Source organism: Palaemon carinicauda, chromosome 4, assembly GCF_036898095.1.
Source record: "Palaemon carinicauda isolate YSFRI2023 chromosome 4, ASM3689809v2, whole genome shotgun sequence".
NCBI lineage: Eukaryota > Metazoa > Arthropoda > Malacostraca > Decapoda > Palaemonidae > Palaemon > Palaemon carinicauda.
In genome coordinates, this window is record NC_090728.1 from 175065072 (window position 1) to 175084948 (window position 19877).

The 19877-nt window shown below is 44.3% G+C and overlaps 2 protein-coding genes across 2 annotated transcripts in view; one reads left to right on the plus strand and one right to left on the minus strand.

The window, feature by feature from the left end:
• The window catches only part of LOC137640214 (beta-1,3-glucosyltransferase), a 288282-nt gene that overhangs the window by 29074 nt on the left and 239331 nt on the right, over positions 1-19877 (plus strand). The window lies entirely within an intron of this gene.
• On the minus strand, positions 5551-6627 carry LOC137639762 (uncharacterized). The gene has a single exon (XM_068372007.1). It carries the CDS (start codon positions 6625-6627, stop codon positions 5551-5553), a length of 1077 nt encoding a protein of 358 aa, XP_068228108.1.

The following is a 19877-nucleotide window of genomic DNA, read 5'->3' on the forward strand; positions in this document are numbered from 1 at the left end:
ATAATTTTTAAGACAATTGTGAATCTTGTTCCCTACAAATTAAAAAAAAAATTATTAAAACCATTATTTTGATCAATTATTAAAATAAATACAGCTGTCTTAGTATTTATCAAGAAAGGTTGAAATGGCATATGACGCAGTGAAAGTAAAGGAAACTGGTAATTTAGAGGAGTGGAAGTTAGTAAAAGAAAATTTTGTTGGGATTGCAAGTGATGTGTGTGGCAAGAAGTTTGTTGGAGGCAGCATGAGGAAGAGCAGTGAATGGTGGAATGAAGGAGTGAAGGTAAAAGTGGAAGAGAAAAAGAGGGCTTTTGAAGAATGGCTGCAGAGTAATAGTGTAGGGAAGTATGAAAGATATAGAGAGAAAAATGTGGAAGTAAAGCGCAAGGTAAGTGAGGCAAAGAGGGCAGCTGACCTGAGGTGGGGTCAGGGATTGCACTGAAGGGAATGAAGAGAATAAGTAGTAGTTTTGGAAAGAAGTGAAGAGAGTAAGGAAGGCTGGTTCGAGAATTGAAGAGACAGTGAAAGATGGAAATGGAAGGTTGTTAAAAGGAGAGGAGGCAAGGGAAAGGTGGGCGGAATATTTTGAAATTTTACTGAATGTTGAGGATAATAGGGAGGCAGATATAATTGCTGTTGCAGGTGTTGAGGTGCCGGTGATGGGAGATGAGAATGAGAGAGAAATTACAATAGAGGAAGTGAGGAGAGCAATCGATGAAACGAGACTAGGAAAAGCATCTGGTATGGATGGTGTGAGAGCTGAGATGATGAAGAAAGGGGGTGTGATTGTACTTGAATGGTTGGTGAGATTGTTTAATATGTGTTTTGAGTTGTCAATGATACCAGTAGATTGGGTTTGTGCGTGTATTGTACCACCATATAAGGGTAAGGGAGATGTGCATGAGTGCTGTAATTCAAGAGGTATTAGTTTGTTGAGTGTAGTCGGAAAAGTGTATGGTAGAGTACTGATTAATAGGATTAAGGATAAAACAGATAATGCAATCTTAGAAGTATAGGGTGGTTTTAGAAGAGGTAAGGGTTGTACAAATCAGATTTTACAGTTAGGCAGATATGCGAGAAATATTTAGCAAAAGGTAAGGAGGTGTATGTTGCGTTTATGGATCTGGAGAAAGCGAATGATAGAGTTGATAGGGAAGCAATGTGGAATGTGATGAGGTTATACACTCTAAAAAATTAAAGGTATAATAGGGGTAGAAAAAGGGTATTTCTAGTGGTTAAAATAGCATACCCTATCGGGGTATATAAGAACTATAATATACCCTTTACAATATACCCATATCAAGGGTATAACATATACTTGAGATACCCTTACTTAGTGGTGTATCGTAGGTAAAGAATACCCTTTTACAGCGTATTCTATACGACATAAATACCGTGTATATTAATTATAATTTTATAATTAATATCTATTCCACCATTATATAGGTGTAGTTATAGCTTATAAGTATATAAAGTAATAAGGTCAATGATTTTAAAAGTTTGGTTTATCAATTTATTATTTCCATTACACTTGAAAATCAAAAGTATATATATAATATATAAAGAGTGATGGCAGAAGCTGCAAAGCAAACCGTCCGCAGAAATCTGTGAAAAGAAAATATTTGTTAGTGTGTGTGTGCCTAAATATATAAATATTTATATATATATATATATATATATATATATATATATATATATATATATATATATATATATTTATATATATACATATATATATATATATATATATATATATATATATATATATATATATATATATATATATATATATATATAGAAAAGAAAGGAAAAAATATCATGCATAAATACCTAACTGTGCTACCTCAAGTCAAACTGGCGTCAGTGTTTGCTTACAGACTACTCGTAATGCTATTAACGTTTAGCTGAATACGTTGTTTATGGTTTTTTTCCCTCCCAGACAGCTTGACGCTCTCTCTCTCTCTCTCTCTCTCTCTCTCTCTCTCTCTCTCTCTCTCTCTCTCTCTCTCTCTCTCTCTCTCATAATTAAGTACTAATGATAATTCTTACTTATTTTCCCCGGTGTTAGTAATAATGATTTTTTAGACTATCACAGCCTGAATGCAAAACTAATGATGATGTCTGACAATTTTTATTCGTAACCACTGTTTATGCTTGCATAGATGGACAGTTAGTGTTCTTACCTTGGTTAACAGATAAAATGCAGTGTAGATATTATAATCCCGATGACGCTAATTGGAGCAATTTATCTTCACTGCAGAGCAGACGAGAGTCTAGACGCCACTGAAATTTCCCGCCAAATTCCCGGGCTCACGAAGAATCTCGAGACGGCAACAATACAAATTGCCAAGTACCGCATTTTGTAGGAACTTTCTTCAAAACTATCCATAACTCAAAACCAATATGTTGTTAGTAACTTTTTTGGTGCATTACACTATCATTGTAACAATATGGTGATTTAATACAGAGTAAAAGTTCAATTCATGACATGATCACACAAACTTACCAAGCCCATTTTAAGACAAAGTACAATAGAGGGTATATTAATCACAAAAAATACCCTGCCTCCTGGAGTAGAGGGGTATTTTTGAGCCTTAGGGTGTTTTACATGTATATAAACCCCAGCTCAATCGTTATACCCTTTCTGTACCTTGAACTTTTTACAGTGTATGGAGTTGGTGGAAGGCTGTTGCAAGCAGTGAAAAGTTTCTACAAAGGTAGTAAAGCATGTGTTAGGTTAGGAAATGAAGTGAGCAAATGGTTGCCGGTGAGAGTGGGGCTGAGACAGGGATGAGTGATGTCACCGTGGTTGTTTAACTTGTATGTTGATGGAGTGGTGAGAGAGGTGAATGCTCGAGTGCTGGGACGAGGATTGAAACTGGTAGACGAGAATGACCATGAATGAGAGGCAAATCAGTTGTTATTTGCGGATGATACTGTACTGGTTGCGGACGCAGAAGAGAAGCTTGGCCGATTAGTGACAGAATTTGGAAGGGTGTGTGAGAGAAGGAAGTTGAGAGTTAATGTAGGTAAGAGTAAGGTTATGAGATGTACGAGAAGGGAAGATGGTGCAAGGTTGAATGTCATGTTGAATGGAGAGTTACTTGAGGAGGTGGATCAGTTTAAGTACTTGGGGTCTGTTGTTGCAGCAAATGGTGGAGTGGAAGCAGATGTACGTCAGAGAGTGAATAAAGGATGCAAAGTGTTGGGGGCAGTTAAGGGAGTAGTAAACAATAGAGGGTTGGGCATGAATGTAAAGAGAGTTCTATATGAGAAAGGGATTGTACCAACTGTGATGTATGGATCGGAGTGGTGGGGAATGAAAGAGACAGAAATTGAATGTGTTTGAGATGAAGTGTCTAAGGAGTATGGCTGGTGTATCTCGAGTAGATAGGGTTAGGAACGAAGTAGTGAGGGTGAGAACGGGTGTAAGAAATGAGTTAGTAGCTAGAGTGGATATGAATGTGTTGGGGTGGTTTGGCCATGTTGAGAGAATGGAAAATGGCTGTCTGCTAAAGGTGATGAATGCAAGAGTTGATGGGAGAAGTACAAGAGGAAGGCCAAGGTTTGGGTGGATGGATGGAGTGAAGGAAGCTCTGGGTGATAGGAGGATAGATGTGAGAGAGGCAAGAGAGCGTGCTAGAAATAGGAATGAATGACGAGTGATTGTGACGCAGTTCCGGTAGGCCCTGCTGCTTCCTCCGGTGCCTTGGTTGACCGCGGAGGTAGCAGCAGTAGGGGATTTAGCGTTATGAAGCTTCATCTGGAGTGGATAACAGGGGAGGGTGGGCTGTGGCACCCTAGCAGTACCAGCCAAACTCGGTTGAGTCCCTTGTCAGGCTGGGAAGAACGTAGAGAAGAGAGGTCCCCTTTTTTGTTTCATTTGTTTGATGTCGGCTACCCCCCAAAATTGGGGAAAATGCCTTGGTATATGTATGTGGTCTCTACAAATCCAAAACTTTCCTTTCGGCAGCATTCTTTTACCAATACACTTAAGGTGCACCAACTGAAGACAACAGTCACAGACCACAGAATCCATCATGCTCAAATCCTGACTACAGAACTCACATGTCCACCGTGCTGACAATCTCGAGGCTCCATAAACATGCTCCACAGCTTTCCAAGCATCTGAATCAAAATATCGGCGGATTTTATGGATTGAAACATTTTCATCCAGACATGTTGTTGGAATTGAAGAAGGATTTTATTCTACCGCATTTTTCAGAGAGAACCTCTCCACACATGGCACGGATGGCATCTTTATCACTTACAAAGTAGCCAAGTACTTGTAGATCCTTGTCATTAGATGATTTTTTGATGAATGGAGTTGGCTTATCAAGTCTTGACTCTTTCTTTGGAAGTCCCAGAACATTATTGTTTGACCCTTTGGGTCTACCCCTTTTCTTGGCTTTTGGAGGCAAAGTGACATTGTTTAATTTAGGATTAGCAGGTTCTGGAACTGCACTGTTCTCAGTAAAAGTTGGTAATTCTGTACCTATAGGTTTTAAGTCAGAATTCTGTATATCTGGCAAATCATCCTGTTTTGTGCATTCAGTGATGCTGAAATTATGGTCAATTGGCAAATCATCCTGTTTTGTGCATTCAGTGATGCTGAAATTATGGTCAATTGGCAAATCATCCTGTTTTGTGCATTCAGTGATGCTGAAATTATGGTCAATTGGCATGTCAATCACTGGTAGATCCTGCTCAATAACTTCAACAACTGCAGCTTGTTTTCCTACTTCCCACATCTTTGCTAAATCCTCTAGTGCACACAATCTTTGCTAATAGTCTTGGCTATACTCAGAAGCTAGGGAGGGTAGTTTCTGCCCAAGTAGAAGACCCTTCTTATATCTATCATTCACAGTCTGGTGACATCTTTTGCGAGTGAAACTGATGCTTGGAGGTTCAGGAATACTGTCAGCTATGGGCTGGAATATCCGGTGACCTGTTTTGCAGTTCATAGTCCAACATTTAGCAACTAGTTCAGTGGCAAAAAGTTCAACTGACTGACTGGATCTGAGTGCAAATATGTGACGACATGGCAGGGACATAGATAAGTGGAATGGTCACTGGCAGGATGTGAATGTAATACTCATGACTCCCTCGGATGATTCAGCAGTAAAGATTCCAGCATCATCTTGGATGGTTACATGCTGTGTGAGTTCTAACTGCTTATCCACATACTTGAAGGCATATGGTGTTAGGTATTGCTGGTACTGCAGGGCTGGTGCTCTTCTCTGTTGGCTATTGCAGGGCACTTTGTAAAACAGCTTAAACACTTTCTTATCACACTCTATTCTCATCATCTTTAGGTAAGACAAGAAAACAGACAAGAACTCAAGCAGTGAATGATGGCTTGACGTCATAGACTTCAACTTCTGAAACTGAGACTCTAGTCTATTATTAGTCCTCTCACCTAGAGACATCTGTTGGTGTTTGAGCCCCTCTACCCATTGCTTTCTTATTTGATGCCAGTTAGAATCATAGTAACGAAGTACATTATGCAATTGTGTGGCTCTAAGTTCTTCATTATGAACATTTTATTCTTCAGATCTTGAATATGCCAACTTCTGAATGATCTCCCAAGATAGTGGTTTTCTGACCACCAGTAATACCCATTTTCTCAGTTGTAATTTCCCGCTTGAATGTTCTAAGAACATGATAAAGGCATATTTGAAGGTTAGCATTTGGAATTTCTTCAGTGAAAACAGTTCTTTCGACCATATCTTTGTCTGTGAGAATAACTCTGATGTCAATCCATTTGGGATTTTTGGTCTTGAAGAGCTGAATCATCTGGTGGGCCATATGTTCCTCTTCACTAATAACTATGAAGGATGCTATAATTTCTGCTTCACCAATGCCATCAACAGTAGTCATGAGATAGAATGGCATCCTGAGTTCATTTATCTTGTGAGTAGCATCAGCAAGTATGAGCTCAGGAAACTGGCTGAAGGTGTGCTGCATGGATGCATCTAAGATAAATATGCCAGCCAGTGAGTTGTTCTTGTCTATTAGGTATTCTGTAGAAAGCCCTGGCTGGGATTTCAAGTAATCAGCAATCTGCTGTAATTCGCTCACTTCTGTGGAAGGTTTGGGCTTAGCAGCTGTGCCAATGTTGTGAATGTCCTTCATGAACAACGTTTTACCTGTGGCCTCAGAGAATTGTTGGCATACCATCTTCCGGTTGGCCCGAACTTTTAACTTTTCAGCTGCTCTGTCTTTATCAGAATGGTCTAGACGTCTCTGTGCTGGCAATAGATTGTAGAGTTGCTTGGATATCTCATGGTTGTGTTCACTAACATACTTTGTGATAACTAACCTCCGTCCATCGTCACTATATCTTAGTTTCAGTTGGAATGGGCAGTCAGCCCTGAATGTAGATTGATGTGGTCGTTGGCCTTCAGATTTACTAGTGTGCTTTCTACCACCATGTACACATGAATACCGAAGCTCATAGAACTTTATATCTGTATTGAAATGGCGATTCGGCTTTCTCTTGCAAGCTGTAGCAATTGTTCTGCTGTCTCTTTTCCACAACTGTGTATAGTTAGTAGATTGAAAACTTTTCAGTTTTTCCTCTAGTTCAGTATATGAACTAAAAGTATCTCCAACACTGAAATCCATAGGTGCTGCTATACTGAAGTTTTTAAAGAAACTGAAATTCTGGATTGTAAATGTACAGAATATACTAGTTGAATGTGATGAATTCTTGCTAAGAAATACTTAACAGCTACTTTTGAAATATAATTGTAAGAGGAATTCTTGCCAAGTGCTATTTTGAAAACATTGCTTTTTAGATAAGAGCCTTTTCAAGTTTGTAAGATAGAACTGTTCAACAACTAATTTTCGTTTTTTATACATTTGCTCAACAACTGCTTTTCAATGTATTTGCTATCAACTTGTTAGATAATTTCTTGCTTAGTACTTTTTTATACATTTACCAACAACATTGTCAGGAACCTATAAAACAATAAAATATTTATATTTGTTTGAGACCGGCAAAATAAGTTACAAAGCATGTTTGTCTATTTTACCGGACTGGCAAAATAAGCGTAAAAGTAGGTTTGTTTATTTTACCGGGACCGGTTAAATAGCCTATTCATTTTAATATGTGGTTTCGTTATGAATGAAAAATATCTGACCCTTGCTAATATGATATTGATTGTCAAGAAAGCCATAATATCTGGTAGAAATTCCCTTTTTCTGGGAAAATTATTGACCTGGATCATCGTCCGTTCAAATTGTTTTTCCCAGATAATAGACACCAAGACTCAAAAACATGCTGTTTTGGTCTATTGGAAACGTCCCTACCTGGCGATCGCCGGAGTAGGGTTCGAGTCGCGCTCAAGCTCGATAGTTTTTTTTTTTTTTGTCTGCAACCTCCTAGTGAACTAAGGATTGAGGGTTTGGGGGAGCCCATAGATTTACCTGCTAAGTTATCAGAAGTCATTGCCTGGCCCTCCCTGGTGGAGAGAGGGTGCTTGGGTGCTGATCATACGTATATATGGTCAGTCTCTAGGGATTTATCCTGCTATCTAGGGCATTGTCCTGCTAGCTAGTGCATTGTCACTGTCTCCTGCCTCTGCCATTCATGAGCAGATTTTAAACCTTTAAATGGAAGGGAAGTCCCTAGGACAATGGATCCCCACATCAGCCTGGAAAAGAAGACAAAAGTGAGGAAACTAGGAAATAGAAGGTAAAAAAAAATATAAACTTAATAAAAACTGCTACAAGCATACATATTTAGTACTACCATTTCAGGCACTGCAACAAACTCAAAATAGGATTAACATACTTAGATCCATTACCAACAAGAATATCAAAACCATCAACTGACGAGTAGTGAGAGCCCTTTCAGCGGGATTGGGGGGTATTTTGAGGCTATGCACAGTTAACATGAGGGTGAGGAAGACATGTTACAAAACGGATTTTGAGCGAAGCGAAAAATCTATTTTTGGGTGAGATAGCCATGGCGTCCTGATGGAAGGTTCCTTATTGGTACCTTCCTTGGGTATATTAACTACTAAGATATTCCCAGAGAATTTAACCACAGGTTATCACAGAATTCTAACTTCTGGAGCGAGTATCCTAAAGGTTTCCCTTTAAGACATCGTATATCAACAGGGGACGCATGTATTAACACGCCACATAGCTATCTGCACCCCACATAGAGTTAATACTTCGATATGGAGGGGCGGAGAATAGCTGGGGAGCCGTTCCACAGCTATACTCGTCCGTGGCTACTTTTGGTACTCGAAACGTAAACAAACGGGCGCCATTGCTAAATGACGTCACGTCCGTCCTCATCCTGATGCCAGTTGCTTGCCGATCACCATGATACAGCAGGACAGGGTGGGGCCTGAAAGGCTGGACGAAAGTAGCAGGGAGGGTCCATCAGGACGCCATGGCTATCTCACCCAAAAATAGATTTTTCGCTTCGCTCAAAATCCGTTCCGTGGGGATGTAACTTCCTGCCCCCCTTGGCAGAGAAGTCCCAACGGACCATGCCGAAGATCAAAGTGGTCATCGAAGGGCTACCCACCTTGCGGAGAGAACGTGAAGAACTCGGAGACAAGACAGAATGGTTGATATTCATATTGGAACATTCCCAATAACAGAAAAGTGGTGGTTAGGCACTGCATTTCATGGTCTCGAAGATATAGCGCAAGTAAGTATTCAGTTAGGAATATTACACAGCATAGGTGAGTATATAATATGGATTGAACCTATTATTCTTCATTATTTTAAAAGAAAGGGGATAATGAAACTATGACAACCATGTATTTCATAGTATGAGTAGGAGCGGAGTGAGACGCACAAGTAATAAAATAGAAATTTTATTTCACAATTGCAGGATATAGTAAAATAAATGCAATAAGGGATGTAAAATTAATTTACAATAAATTATAATGTACATAGTAATGAAAGACTTCGCTCTTGAATCTGAAAGAAAATTTCAAATTATTAGAAGGCACAGGTTCCATAGGAACGTCAGTCTTAAATAAGGGAAAAAAAAAAAAACACATCATGCTCTAGGCATGCGGCACTCATGTGACGACTATGACATTTCACCTTGTAAAGAACAGTCTATGAAAAACACTAAGTGTCTCTGAAATCACTACGTATCACACGAGGGTCAACATAGGCACCCGAAGAGTTAAAGTCCCAAGTAACTCACTGTTCTATGCAGAGTTAATTGCAGGTTTCATAACACTACCTGCGACTATCACGAAATGTTTGACCGCATGCACTTGCTTCGCGTAGTGCTTGAAGAAAACACGCGAGGATTTCCAGCCTGTGAAACTCTTGAGGCTTTTGAAATCCATGCTCTGGAAAAAATTCAGAGACGATGCGACTTTTCTAGGATCATGACCTGCGGGTGTACTGTCAGGATCCGCTCTGCGAATGAAGTAAGTGATTTTCGCTCTTAGTTGTTTCAGTGACAGGTCGTTACCCGATGTTTCTCCTTTGAAGAGTTGGCCTCCACCAAAGTCAGAAGTTCTACGAAGATAGACCTTGAGGCTCTCTACCGGACATAGAGAGGCATCTTCTTTCAGGGGGCAGATTCTCCAAGGGCCCCATCTTTTGGTGGGTAGTTCATTTTTTGCGAGAAACGTCGCATCCGGGAAGAGGGTAAGGTCTCCTGAGTCTGTAAACAGGATGTGACCCTCGTCTCTTGATAATGCCACTATTTCGCTGACTCGGGCTCCTGAGGCAAGAGCAAAAAGAAATATAACTTTTTGAGTCAGATCCTTGAGAGGGCACGAATCGTTGTCCAAATTGGAGGCAAAATGGAGCACCTTGTCCAGGGACCAGGAGATAGGTTTTGGTGGGGGTGCTGGGCGTAGACGAGCGCATGCCTTCGGCAGTTTATTGAAGATGTCGCTGGACAGATCAATCTGGAAGGCGTACAGTAGTGGTCTAGTCAAGGCCGATTTGCAGGAAGAAATCGTGTTGGCTGCTAAGCCCTGTCCATGAAGGTGAATGAAGAAGGACGTGCAAAAATCAATGGTGATTTCCGTAGGATTTTTTGCCTTGACGAATGAGACCCACTTTCTCCAGGATGATTCGTATTGCCGTCGTGTGGATTCGGTCTTGTATTCCTCGAGGAAGTCTAGACTTTTCTTCGAGATCCCAAACCTCTTCTTCGCGGCTAGGGAGAGAAAATCATGAGATGAAGGTCCCTGACTTTCGATGATGAAGCGAAGATAGTCGACTTCTGTACTTGCTGGGAGAGAACTGGGCCCGGGAGAGGGATCAGCGTGGGCTGTAGCTCCAGGACTAGGGGGTACCAATTGCTCCGGGGCCACTTGGGAGCCACTAGGGCCGCTGTCCCTTTGAAGGTTCTCAGCTTGGAGAGGACTTTCAGCAGAAGGTTGGTGGGAGGGAACAGGTAGATCCTGGACCATCTGTTCCAATCCAGTGACATGGCGTCTACTGCTTCTGCCTTGGGGTCCTCGTACAGGACCACATAATGAGGAAGTTGATTGTTGTCGCTCGTTGCGAAGAGATCGATCTGAAGTTCTGGGACTTGGTGAGAGATGAAGGAGAAGGATCTTGCGTCTAGAGACCATTCCGACTCTATCGGGCTTGTCCGAGATAGAGCGTCCGCCGTCTCTTGAGGTCTCTTCGAGCGATGGATGCAGAACGTCTCCAGACTCCCGCGGCATCCTTTAGCTGTGCACGCAGCACTGGGTTTGTCACTGAGGCGAACAGTAGAGAGCCTAGAACTCGTTCCTGCTGACGTCTTGAGATCCGTTTGGATTTCAGCAGTTTTTTGACAGACTCTGCTATTTCCTTCCTTTTCTTCTGGGGAATGGAAAGGCGGTGTGACTGAAGATTCCACTGGATTCCTAACCATTGGAACTTCTGAGCTGGAGAGAGGCGAGATTTCTTTCTGTTTATCTTGAATCCCAGGTGTTCCAAAAACTGGGTGACTTTGTTGCAGGATCTTAGACAATCTTCGGGCGATGGAGCCCAGACCAGCCAGTCGTCGAGGTAGGCCATCACCTGGACGCCGCGGAGGCGGAGCTGTTGAACGATGGCGTCTGCCAGCTTTGTGAAGATCCGTGGGGCCACATTGAGGCCGAAGGGCATGGCCCTGAAAGCGTAGCTTTTCCTTTGGAGTCAAAATCCTAGGTAGGAGGAAGCGTGGTGGTTCATTGGAACGTGCCAGTAGGCATCCGCCAGGTCTATGGAGACCGTGTAGGAACCTTGAGGCAGAAGGGTCCTTATCTATTGAAGAGTTAGCATCTTGAACTTGTTGTTCGCTATGAACTTGTTGAGGGGGGATAAGTCTAGAATGACTCTGAGTTTGTCGGAGTCCTTCTTGGGGACGCAAAACAGTCTCCCTTGGAACCTGGTTGACTTTACCCTCCTTATCACCTTCTTGTTCAAGAGTTCTGGGACATATTCTTCCAGAAGGGGGGTTGACTGTTGGAAGAATTGCTGGAAGGTTGGGGGTGGTTGAGTCCAGCTCCAGCCTAGACCATTCTTGACGATGCTGTGTGCCCAGGGATCGAAGGTCCAACGATCCTGGAATTGGCGGAGTCTTCCTCCCACCGGAAGCACTTCATTGCTTCTGGTTTCCCGAGGGCTTACTACCTCGGCCGCTAGCTCCCTTTCCTCCTCTGCCTCTGGAGGGACGGCGAGATGCATCTCTGCCTGCACCTCTGTTTGAGCCTCTACCTTTGGGACGAAAGGTAGTTGACTGTTGCTCAAAAGCAGGGGTGAAGACCGGCGACTCTGACAAGACCAGTTGGGTGACCAGTTGAAAGGTCTGCTGTGGCTGAGCTGCCACTTGGGGAGTAGCGGATCCCGGAAACTGCCGTCTCTGTTGACGTTGCTGGGGTTTTGGTTTTGTGGGTTTCCTCTTAGGTTGAGGGCCGTCGTCCTGAAAGGATTTCCTTTTCTTCGACATGCCCCATGTGTGGAGAAGGTTCCTGTTCTCCGTGGCGGCCTTGTCGGTGATCTCTTTCACTAGGGAGGAGGGAAAGAGGTGCTTACCCCAGATGTTGGAGGAAATCAGCCTCCGGGGTTCGTGTCTCACTGTAGCACTTGAGAACACGAATTCACGACAGGCTCTACGAGCCTTCGTGAAGCTGTACAGATCCTTTACTACGGTCGCCAAATGTGTTTTGGCGAGAACCATGTAGTAGTCAGGGACCCTAGTGTCACCGGCCATGACTTCGAGCTGTACTTGGAGGGACATAGATGTGGCGAGCCTTTCCTTCGTATCATGTTCCCGACAAAGGAGATGGTCATTAAGTTTTTGGAGGTCCTCATTAAACTGACGACCAGCGACGTCAGGTTCTAGTTTTCCCACTACGAATGTTGACTGGACATCTTTCCAGTGTCTAACATCAGGGGGAGTAGTCAGGGAGAAGGGTCTGCACTCCTCCAGTGCAGGGCAAGGTTTTCCTTCTTCCTAAGCGCCGGTAGTTTTGAGCAGGTGAAGCCCCTGCTTTTCACTGTATTGGCCAGCATAGCCTGGGCTTTCGGGAGATCGAACACTATAACCTCCTTCGGTTCGGTCTCTTCTTTAGAGGCAGGTTCAGATCTAAGTCGGACGTAACAGTCCGGGTAAGCCTCAAAGTTTGGTAAGAATTCCACTTCTTCCAGCGCGATCGAGCCAACCTTTTCGCTTATGAAGATCTTGCCCGTAGTGATCTGCATGTGCTCGGCATACCTCCAGGGGTTAGTATCCGAGCATGCAGGGAGGTCCTTAACCGAAATCCTTTTCGGCTGCTTCGAACTTCCCATGTTGGACTTGAAGAACTCAAGCATTTTGAAGATCTCCTGGGTGTTGGATGGGGTAGGATCCGGGGTTGCAGATGTAGACGGGAGTGATACATCCGTCAGTGTAGGAGTCGGTGTGGGGGTGGATGTTGGTGGGACCTCCTGCTCCCACTCAGGGTATTCCACCTGGTCTTCCTCATAGTCCAGTTTGTCGCCCATGAGGTTCCTCTCCGAGTTCTCCGACACTTCCGACATACGTTCCGCGTTGTCGGCATTCAAACGGCACTCGTGCATGGACTGAGCCATGACTACATCCGGTTCCACCACTATCTGAACGGTGGGAATCTGATCTTTGGGGACCACTGAGTCTGGGGATGCCTTCAGGAAAAGCAAGGCCCTCAAATCTTCGGTGGCGAGATATGGTCCGGTGGCGTTCTTCTGGAAGCCACGAACCCACTTGCGTAGCTTCTCTCGAGAAGAGTCCCTAATCTCCGCTGAAGGAGGATTGTCGAACGCTTCGACCAGGCAGTCCTTGCAGACTGTACAGTGCTGCGGGTCCCAAAACTTCAGATCGCCTTTCTTGTTGGCGCAGGGGGCGTGGGTCCTACACGCCGTGTGCCCGTAGAAGTGCGGGCGCTTCACTCCACAGAAGTTGTGGTCACATTTCACGTACTCCTCCTGTAAGAGAAAGAGAACATGAGTATACGGAAGTCATACAACTGACTTATATTACTCTAAAGTTAAATATTAAGTAGTTAACTTTACTTAACATTAATTAAATAATAACATTGTAATGTTAGAGAGTGGAGCGGGAAATGAAGTAGATAGATACATACTCTGTGTATCCCGCCCAGCTGGTTACCGTAACCTTATCAGTAGGCAATTTGTTTGTGACCGAGGACACAAAGCAGAATTCTTCATAGATCGCCAAGGAAGGCAGAAGGTAATTCTAGCAGGAATTGCCTAAGATGTAAATCAAGGACTGAGACCACTCAGGCCATTAGTATGGGGGGTTGTAGAAGACCCCATAGGGCAACGGTTTCCGGCAACCAGCTGTGCTAAGATACACACAGCATGGTGGAAAATTGTGATATGCAAGAAGACAGCATGGCCATTAATAGAACAGTAAGACAATACCTATCCATTGGGGTAGTCAAGCTATCTGGTTGCAGTGTAGGGCTATCAGCATGAAGTTGATAGCTAGGAGAAGGGGTGCAAGTCTCTTGGCGTCTCCGGAAGGCTCCGGCAGACCGGCGGCACACCGGAGGCCGCTCCAGCAGAGTTTCTGGCATTAGGGAAGACACATAGAGAAGTCAGGAGTAATGCCAGGTTGGCGGCCGCCGGCGGGAGGCGGTGGCTCCGGCAGCCGAAGGCTGCTGGCTTGGTGACAAGGTCATAGGATAAGGAAGGGGGTTATAGCATACCCGGACCGCCGGCAATCAATGCCGGCACGCCGGAGGCCGGCAAGAAGGACGGACGACCGAAGCTAGGTAGAGTAAGGGTAGGCCATTGGCTACACACCGACGGAAGGCGGAAGCCCTCCGGCACGCGGAGGGCTGTCGACTAGGGAGGGTATCTGAGGAATGTGTCACCAAGGGAGGGCGGTAGAGGCGGCAAGGGACCGGCACCAGGACAGGAAGAGAGACAGAAGGAGGGATGGAGGGGTAAGGATACGAACCCCTATAGCATCCCACCTGAGAGAGTGTACCCATGATAGGGGTGAGCCCTATCACCCAATGGCAGGGGGCCGGCAGACGGCCGGGTGCCAGAGGAACCCAAGGGAGGGTTAGGGTACATTCAAGAGGGGGGGAACCACTGAGGACAGATCGCTTCCAGTGGCTAACCCCATAGGACGCTATGAAGGGTATATGTACCAGAGCGGCCTGCCCACAGGTGCTCAAGATAGCCCTATCACTCCACCCTAAGGAGGAGTTGTAGGACTAGGGACAAATGTGTATAGGCTAGCCTATATATAGGCTAGGCCATACCAAGTGATAGGTGGGGAGGGGGAGAAGAGGGGGTCTTCCAAAGGGGAGGCTCTGTACAAAAACGGCCACCAAGGAAGGGAGGACGCTCCCTAGCCTAGAGTAGGTAACCTGCCTGAGAACGGTGCATGGGTACCGTTTCAAGCTAAAAGTACAGAACTAGCCCCCACCGAGGCCTAACCTAGAGAAGGGATGTAAAACCCCAAGCTAGGTAGGCTGGAAGACATATCGCAAGTTGCAATGAAGGTCAGGTAACTTAACCTCAGCAACCGAGGAAGGACAGGCCGTTCCTCTTTCTCGGACACAACCCTAAGGGGGGATCATTCCCTTAGGGAGGACAGAGAAGCGATAAATACTCTGATACGGACTTAATCCCCTTACGTGGTAGGGGGAGCAAGGCCACACAGAGGGAATGCCCTAAGGCAGGGGGTGAAGGAAGCATATATGGGTCCTACATTTAGGTTAGGTTAGAAAGGCACACTATCAAACCGATCCCCTATATGGTCCCTGAAGGCGAAAAACACTTGCATCACAGTAAACAGTATCATAAATAATGCCACTATCTTCATAACTTAACCTAGGATCACTGGAATATATCATGCATGAACACTGGTGCTAGGCAATCTGGCCTAGGGGCTAAGCTAGCAATCTAGTATGGGGTCAGGCGATGACCGAATAAAAGAGCGGCAAAACACGATATATAATGTTCCTAGCTATGAAGTCTAAATAACTAACAATATCAATTAGTTAAGAGGCCGGATAAGCTGTTCAGGCTAGCTAAATAAGGCATGCAGGGGAACAGCGACGCCATAAAATGGCGAGACCGGTAGTAGCACAGCTCCGCCAAAAAACATGAAATATCTCGAAAAGTATAAGTTACTTTACGGTCAGAGCTTATTTAAACAATACTGGGACCTGGTACTCAACTTTCCAGAAGAAGGCGAGGCTGAAGGTAGCGACATTACGAAGATGCAAGCCGATGAAAAAGCACAAGGGAAAATCCGTCTTAGCAAGGCAAGCTACTAAAAGAAGGATGAGGACGGACGTGACGTCATTTAGCAATGGCGCCCGTTTGTTTACGTTTCGAGTACCAAAAGTAGCCACGGACGAGTATAGCTGTGGAACGGCTCCCCAGCTATTCTCCGCCCCTCCATATCGTAGTGTTAACTCTATGTGGGGTGCAGATAGCTATGTGGCGCGTTAATACATGCGTCCCCTGTTGATATACGATGTCTTAAAGGGAAACCTTTAGGATACTCGCTCCAGAAGTTAGAATTCTGTGATAACCTGTGGTTAAATTCTCTGGGAATATCTTAGTAGTTAATATACCCAAGGAAGCTACCAATAAGGAACCTTCCATCAGGACGCCATGGCTTGAGCCCAAAAATACAGTATGATGAGGACTGGAAGATCACTTCTCAAGTTGTCAGTTATCCGTGAAGTGACATGTTCAAAGGTTTAAAGGCTACTCATCAATGGCAGAGGCAAGGGACAGTCACATTGCCCTATTAAGCAAGACAATGCCCTAGAGACTGGCCATATATACATATGATCGTGCACCCAAGCCCCCTCTCCACCCAGGCTAGGACCAAGGAGGGCCAGGCAATGGCTTCTGATGACTCAGGAGATAGACCAATAGGCCCCATCCTTAACTCACAAGGATGATGAGATTGAAGCGACCAAAGAAACTAATGAGTTTAAGAAGGACTCGAACCCCAATCTGGCATTCACCAGTCATGGACGTTACCACATCGGGCACCACAACCCTTATCTTAAGGAATTAAAAGCTAAAAGACGATGAAATTATGTATATACAGTATTCGTATGTAGATTTGACAATGGAGTCCTCAAAAGAATATTGGAAGTTAAATGGCAGGACAGGATTAGAAATTAACCTTTATAGAGATTACTCAAGTGCCATATGTGGATGAGATCATGGTGAAGGGTAGATGAAGATGGTTTTGGCATGCTCTTTGCACTCCCCAAGAGAGATTAGTTCACCAAACTTTCAACTGGGCTCCACAAGGCACTAGAAGAGTTGGAAGAACTAGGCCTACATGGCTGAGGACTATGAAGTGTGATGTACGTGATGGTGAATTAAGAAGTATTGATTTAAAAGCTCAAGATAGACAACTGGCAAAATCTAACAGAGGCTCTTTGCAGCAATAGGTGTAGGAGTTTGGAATTAATTAGCTCAAAGGAGCACTTATTACTGGTGTCACTCCACTTGTTTTGCATAATTAAGAATATTCTTTCATCATAACCTGTCCTAAATAACGGATTTTGAGCGAAGCGAAAAATCTATTTTTGGGTGAGATAGCCATGGCGTCCTGATGGAAGGTTCCTTTTTGGTAGCTTCCTTGGGTATAAGACTACTAAGATATTCCCAGAGAATTTAACCACAGGTTATCACAGAATTCTAACTTCTGGAGCGAGTATCTCAAAGGTTTCCCTTTAAGACATCGTAAAACAACAGGGGACGCGCATGTCTGAACGCGCCACATAGCTATCTTCACCCCGAACAGAGTTAATGCTTCGGTGTGTAAGGACTGAGAATAGCTGGGAGCCGTTCCACAGCTAATCTCACTCGTGGCTACTACTGATACTCGAGACGTAAACAAACGGACGCCATTGCTCTAATGACGTCACGCCCGTCTTCATCCTGAAGCCAGTTGCTGCCCATCACCATGATACAGTAGCACAGGGTGGGAACAAAACTGGACGAAGTAGTAGGGAGGGTCCATCAGGACGCCATGGCTATCTCACCCAAAAATAGATTTTTCGCTTCGCTCAAAATCCGTTTTTTGGGCTCAAGCCATGGCGTCCTGATGGAAGAGTACCAGAGAATCAATGTATCGTGGTAGATTTTCCCCTAGTATTAAGTGCCTAGGCATTGACAAAACAGCAAAGTAATCTTAGATAAAGAACCATAGGGACGAAGTATCCTGCCCCCCTTGGCAGTGAAGTTCCCATGGGCTATGCCGACGTCAAAGTGGTATTGAAGGGCTATTCATCCTGCGAGAAGAACTTGAAGAACTTAGAGATGAAGCTGAATGTTTGGTATTTGTATAGGAACATTCTGAAATTAGACCAGTGGTGGTTGGACACTGTGTATAGAGTTCATCTCTTGGGTATCAGAAGTAAGTATTCGTGTAGGAACCTTACTTAGTCAGGGTGAATATAATTTAGGATTAGACATCTTAAATTCTTCATAACCATAAGAAAGGAGGAATAAATAAAACTATGACAGGTATGTATTTCATAGTAAGTAGGAGCTGATAGAGACGCACAAGTAATAAAATAGAAATTTTATTTCACAAATGCAGAAATTAAATAATTTACAGCAAAAAGTAAAGTTCATTTACAGTAATAATAATGTACATAGAAATAAAGGCTTGCTCTTGAATCTGAAAAGGAATTTCAGGATATTAGTAGGTACTCGTTCTCGAGGAACGCAAGTCTTTAATTAAAACACATCATGCTCAAGGCATGCGGCACTTGTGTGACACTATGACATTTCACCTGGGATAAGAAAGGTTATAAAAGCACTAAGTGTTTTTTGACATCACTATGAATCGCTCGAGGGTCAACATAGGCACCCGAAGAGTTAGAGTCCCAAGTAACTCACTGTTCTACGCAGAGTTAGGTGCAGGTTTCATAACACTACCTGCGGCTACCACAAAATGTTTGACTTCGTGCACTTGTTTCGCATAGTGTTTAAAGAAAACTCGCGAGGACTTCCAGCCCGTAAAGTTTTTAAGGCTTTCAAAGTCCATGCTCTGAAAGAAATTCAGAGAAGATGCCACTTTTCTAGGATCATGACCAGCGGGTGTACTGTTCGGATCCGCTCTGCGAATGAAGTAGGTGATTTTCGCTCTTAATTGTTTCAGTGACAGGTCGCTGCCCGATGTTTCTCCTTTGAAGAGTTGGCCTCCACCAAAGTTCGAAGTTCTGCGAAGATAGACCTTGAGGCTCTCTACTGGACATAGAGAGACATCCTCCTTCAGGGGGCCTATTCTCCAAGGGCCCCATCTTTTGGTGGGTAATTCATTTTTAGCGAGAAACGTCGGATCAGGGGAGAGGGTCACTTCTCCTGAATCGGTAAACAGGATGTGTCCTTCTTCTCTTGATAATGCCACTATTTCGCTGACTCGAGCTCCCGAAGCGAGAGCAAATAAAAATATAACTTTCTGAGTCAGATCCTTGAGGGGGCATGAATCGTTGTCCAAGTTGGAGGCGAAATGGAGTACCTTGTCTAGTGACCAGGAGATCGGTTTCGGTGGGGGTGCTGGACGTAGGCGAGCACATGCTTTTGGTAATTTGTTGAAGATGTCGTTGGACAGGTCAATTTGGAAAGCATATAGAATTGGTCTAGTCAAGGCCGATTTGCAGGTTGAAATCGTATTGGCTGCTAATCCTTGTCCATGAAGGTGAATAAAGAAGGACATACAGAAATCAATCGTGATTTCTTTAGGATTTTTTGTCTTGACAAAGGAGACCCATTTCCTCCAGGAAGATTCATATTGCCGTCTCGTGGATTCGGTCTTGTATTCCTCTAGGAAGTCTAGACTTTTCTTCGAGATCCCAAACCTCTTCTTTGCGGCAAGGGAGAGAAAATCATGAGATGGTCCTTGATTTTCGATGATGAAGCGAAGACAGTCGACTTCTGTACTTGTTGAGAGAGAACTGGGCCCGGGAGAGGGATCAGCTTGGGCTGCAGCTCCAGGACCAGGGGGTACCAGTTGCTCCGGGGCCACTTGGGAGCCACTAGGGCCGCTGTCCCTTTGAAGGTTCTCAGTTTGGAGAGGACTTTCAACAGAAGGTTGGTGGGAGGGAACAGGTAGATCTTGGACCATCTGTTCCAGTCCAGTGACATGGCATCCACTGCTTCTGCTTTGGGGTCCTCGTACGGGGCTACGTACAGAGGAAGTTGATTGTTGTCGCTCGTTGCAAAGAGATCTATCTGAAGTTCTGGGACTTGGTGAGAGATGAAGGAGAACGATCTTGCGTCTAGAGACCATTCCGACTCTATCGGGTTTGTCCGAGATAAGAGCATCCGCTGTCACGTTGCGGAATCCTTGTAGGTGAACTGCAGACAGGTGCCACTTCTTCTTCTCTGCCAGACGGAAGGTTGGGAGAAGCACCTGATTT

What these genes read in the sequence shown, in the direction of transcription:
- LOC137639762 (XM_068372007.1), bottom strand. Translation starts at nt 6,627, where the DNA reads ATGGATTTCAGTGTTGGAGATACTTTTAGTTCATATACTGAACTAGAG.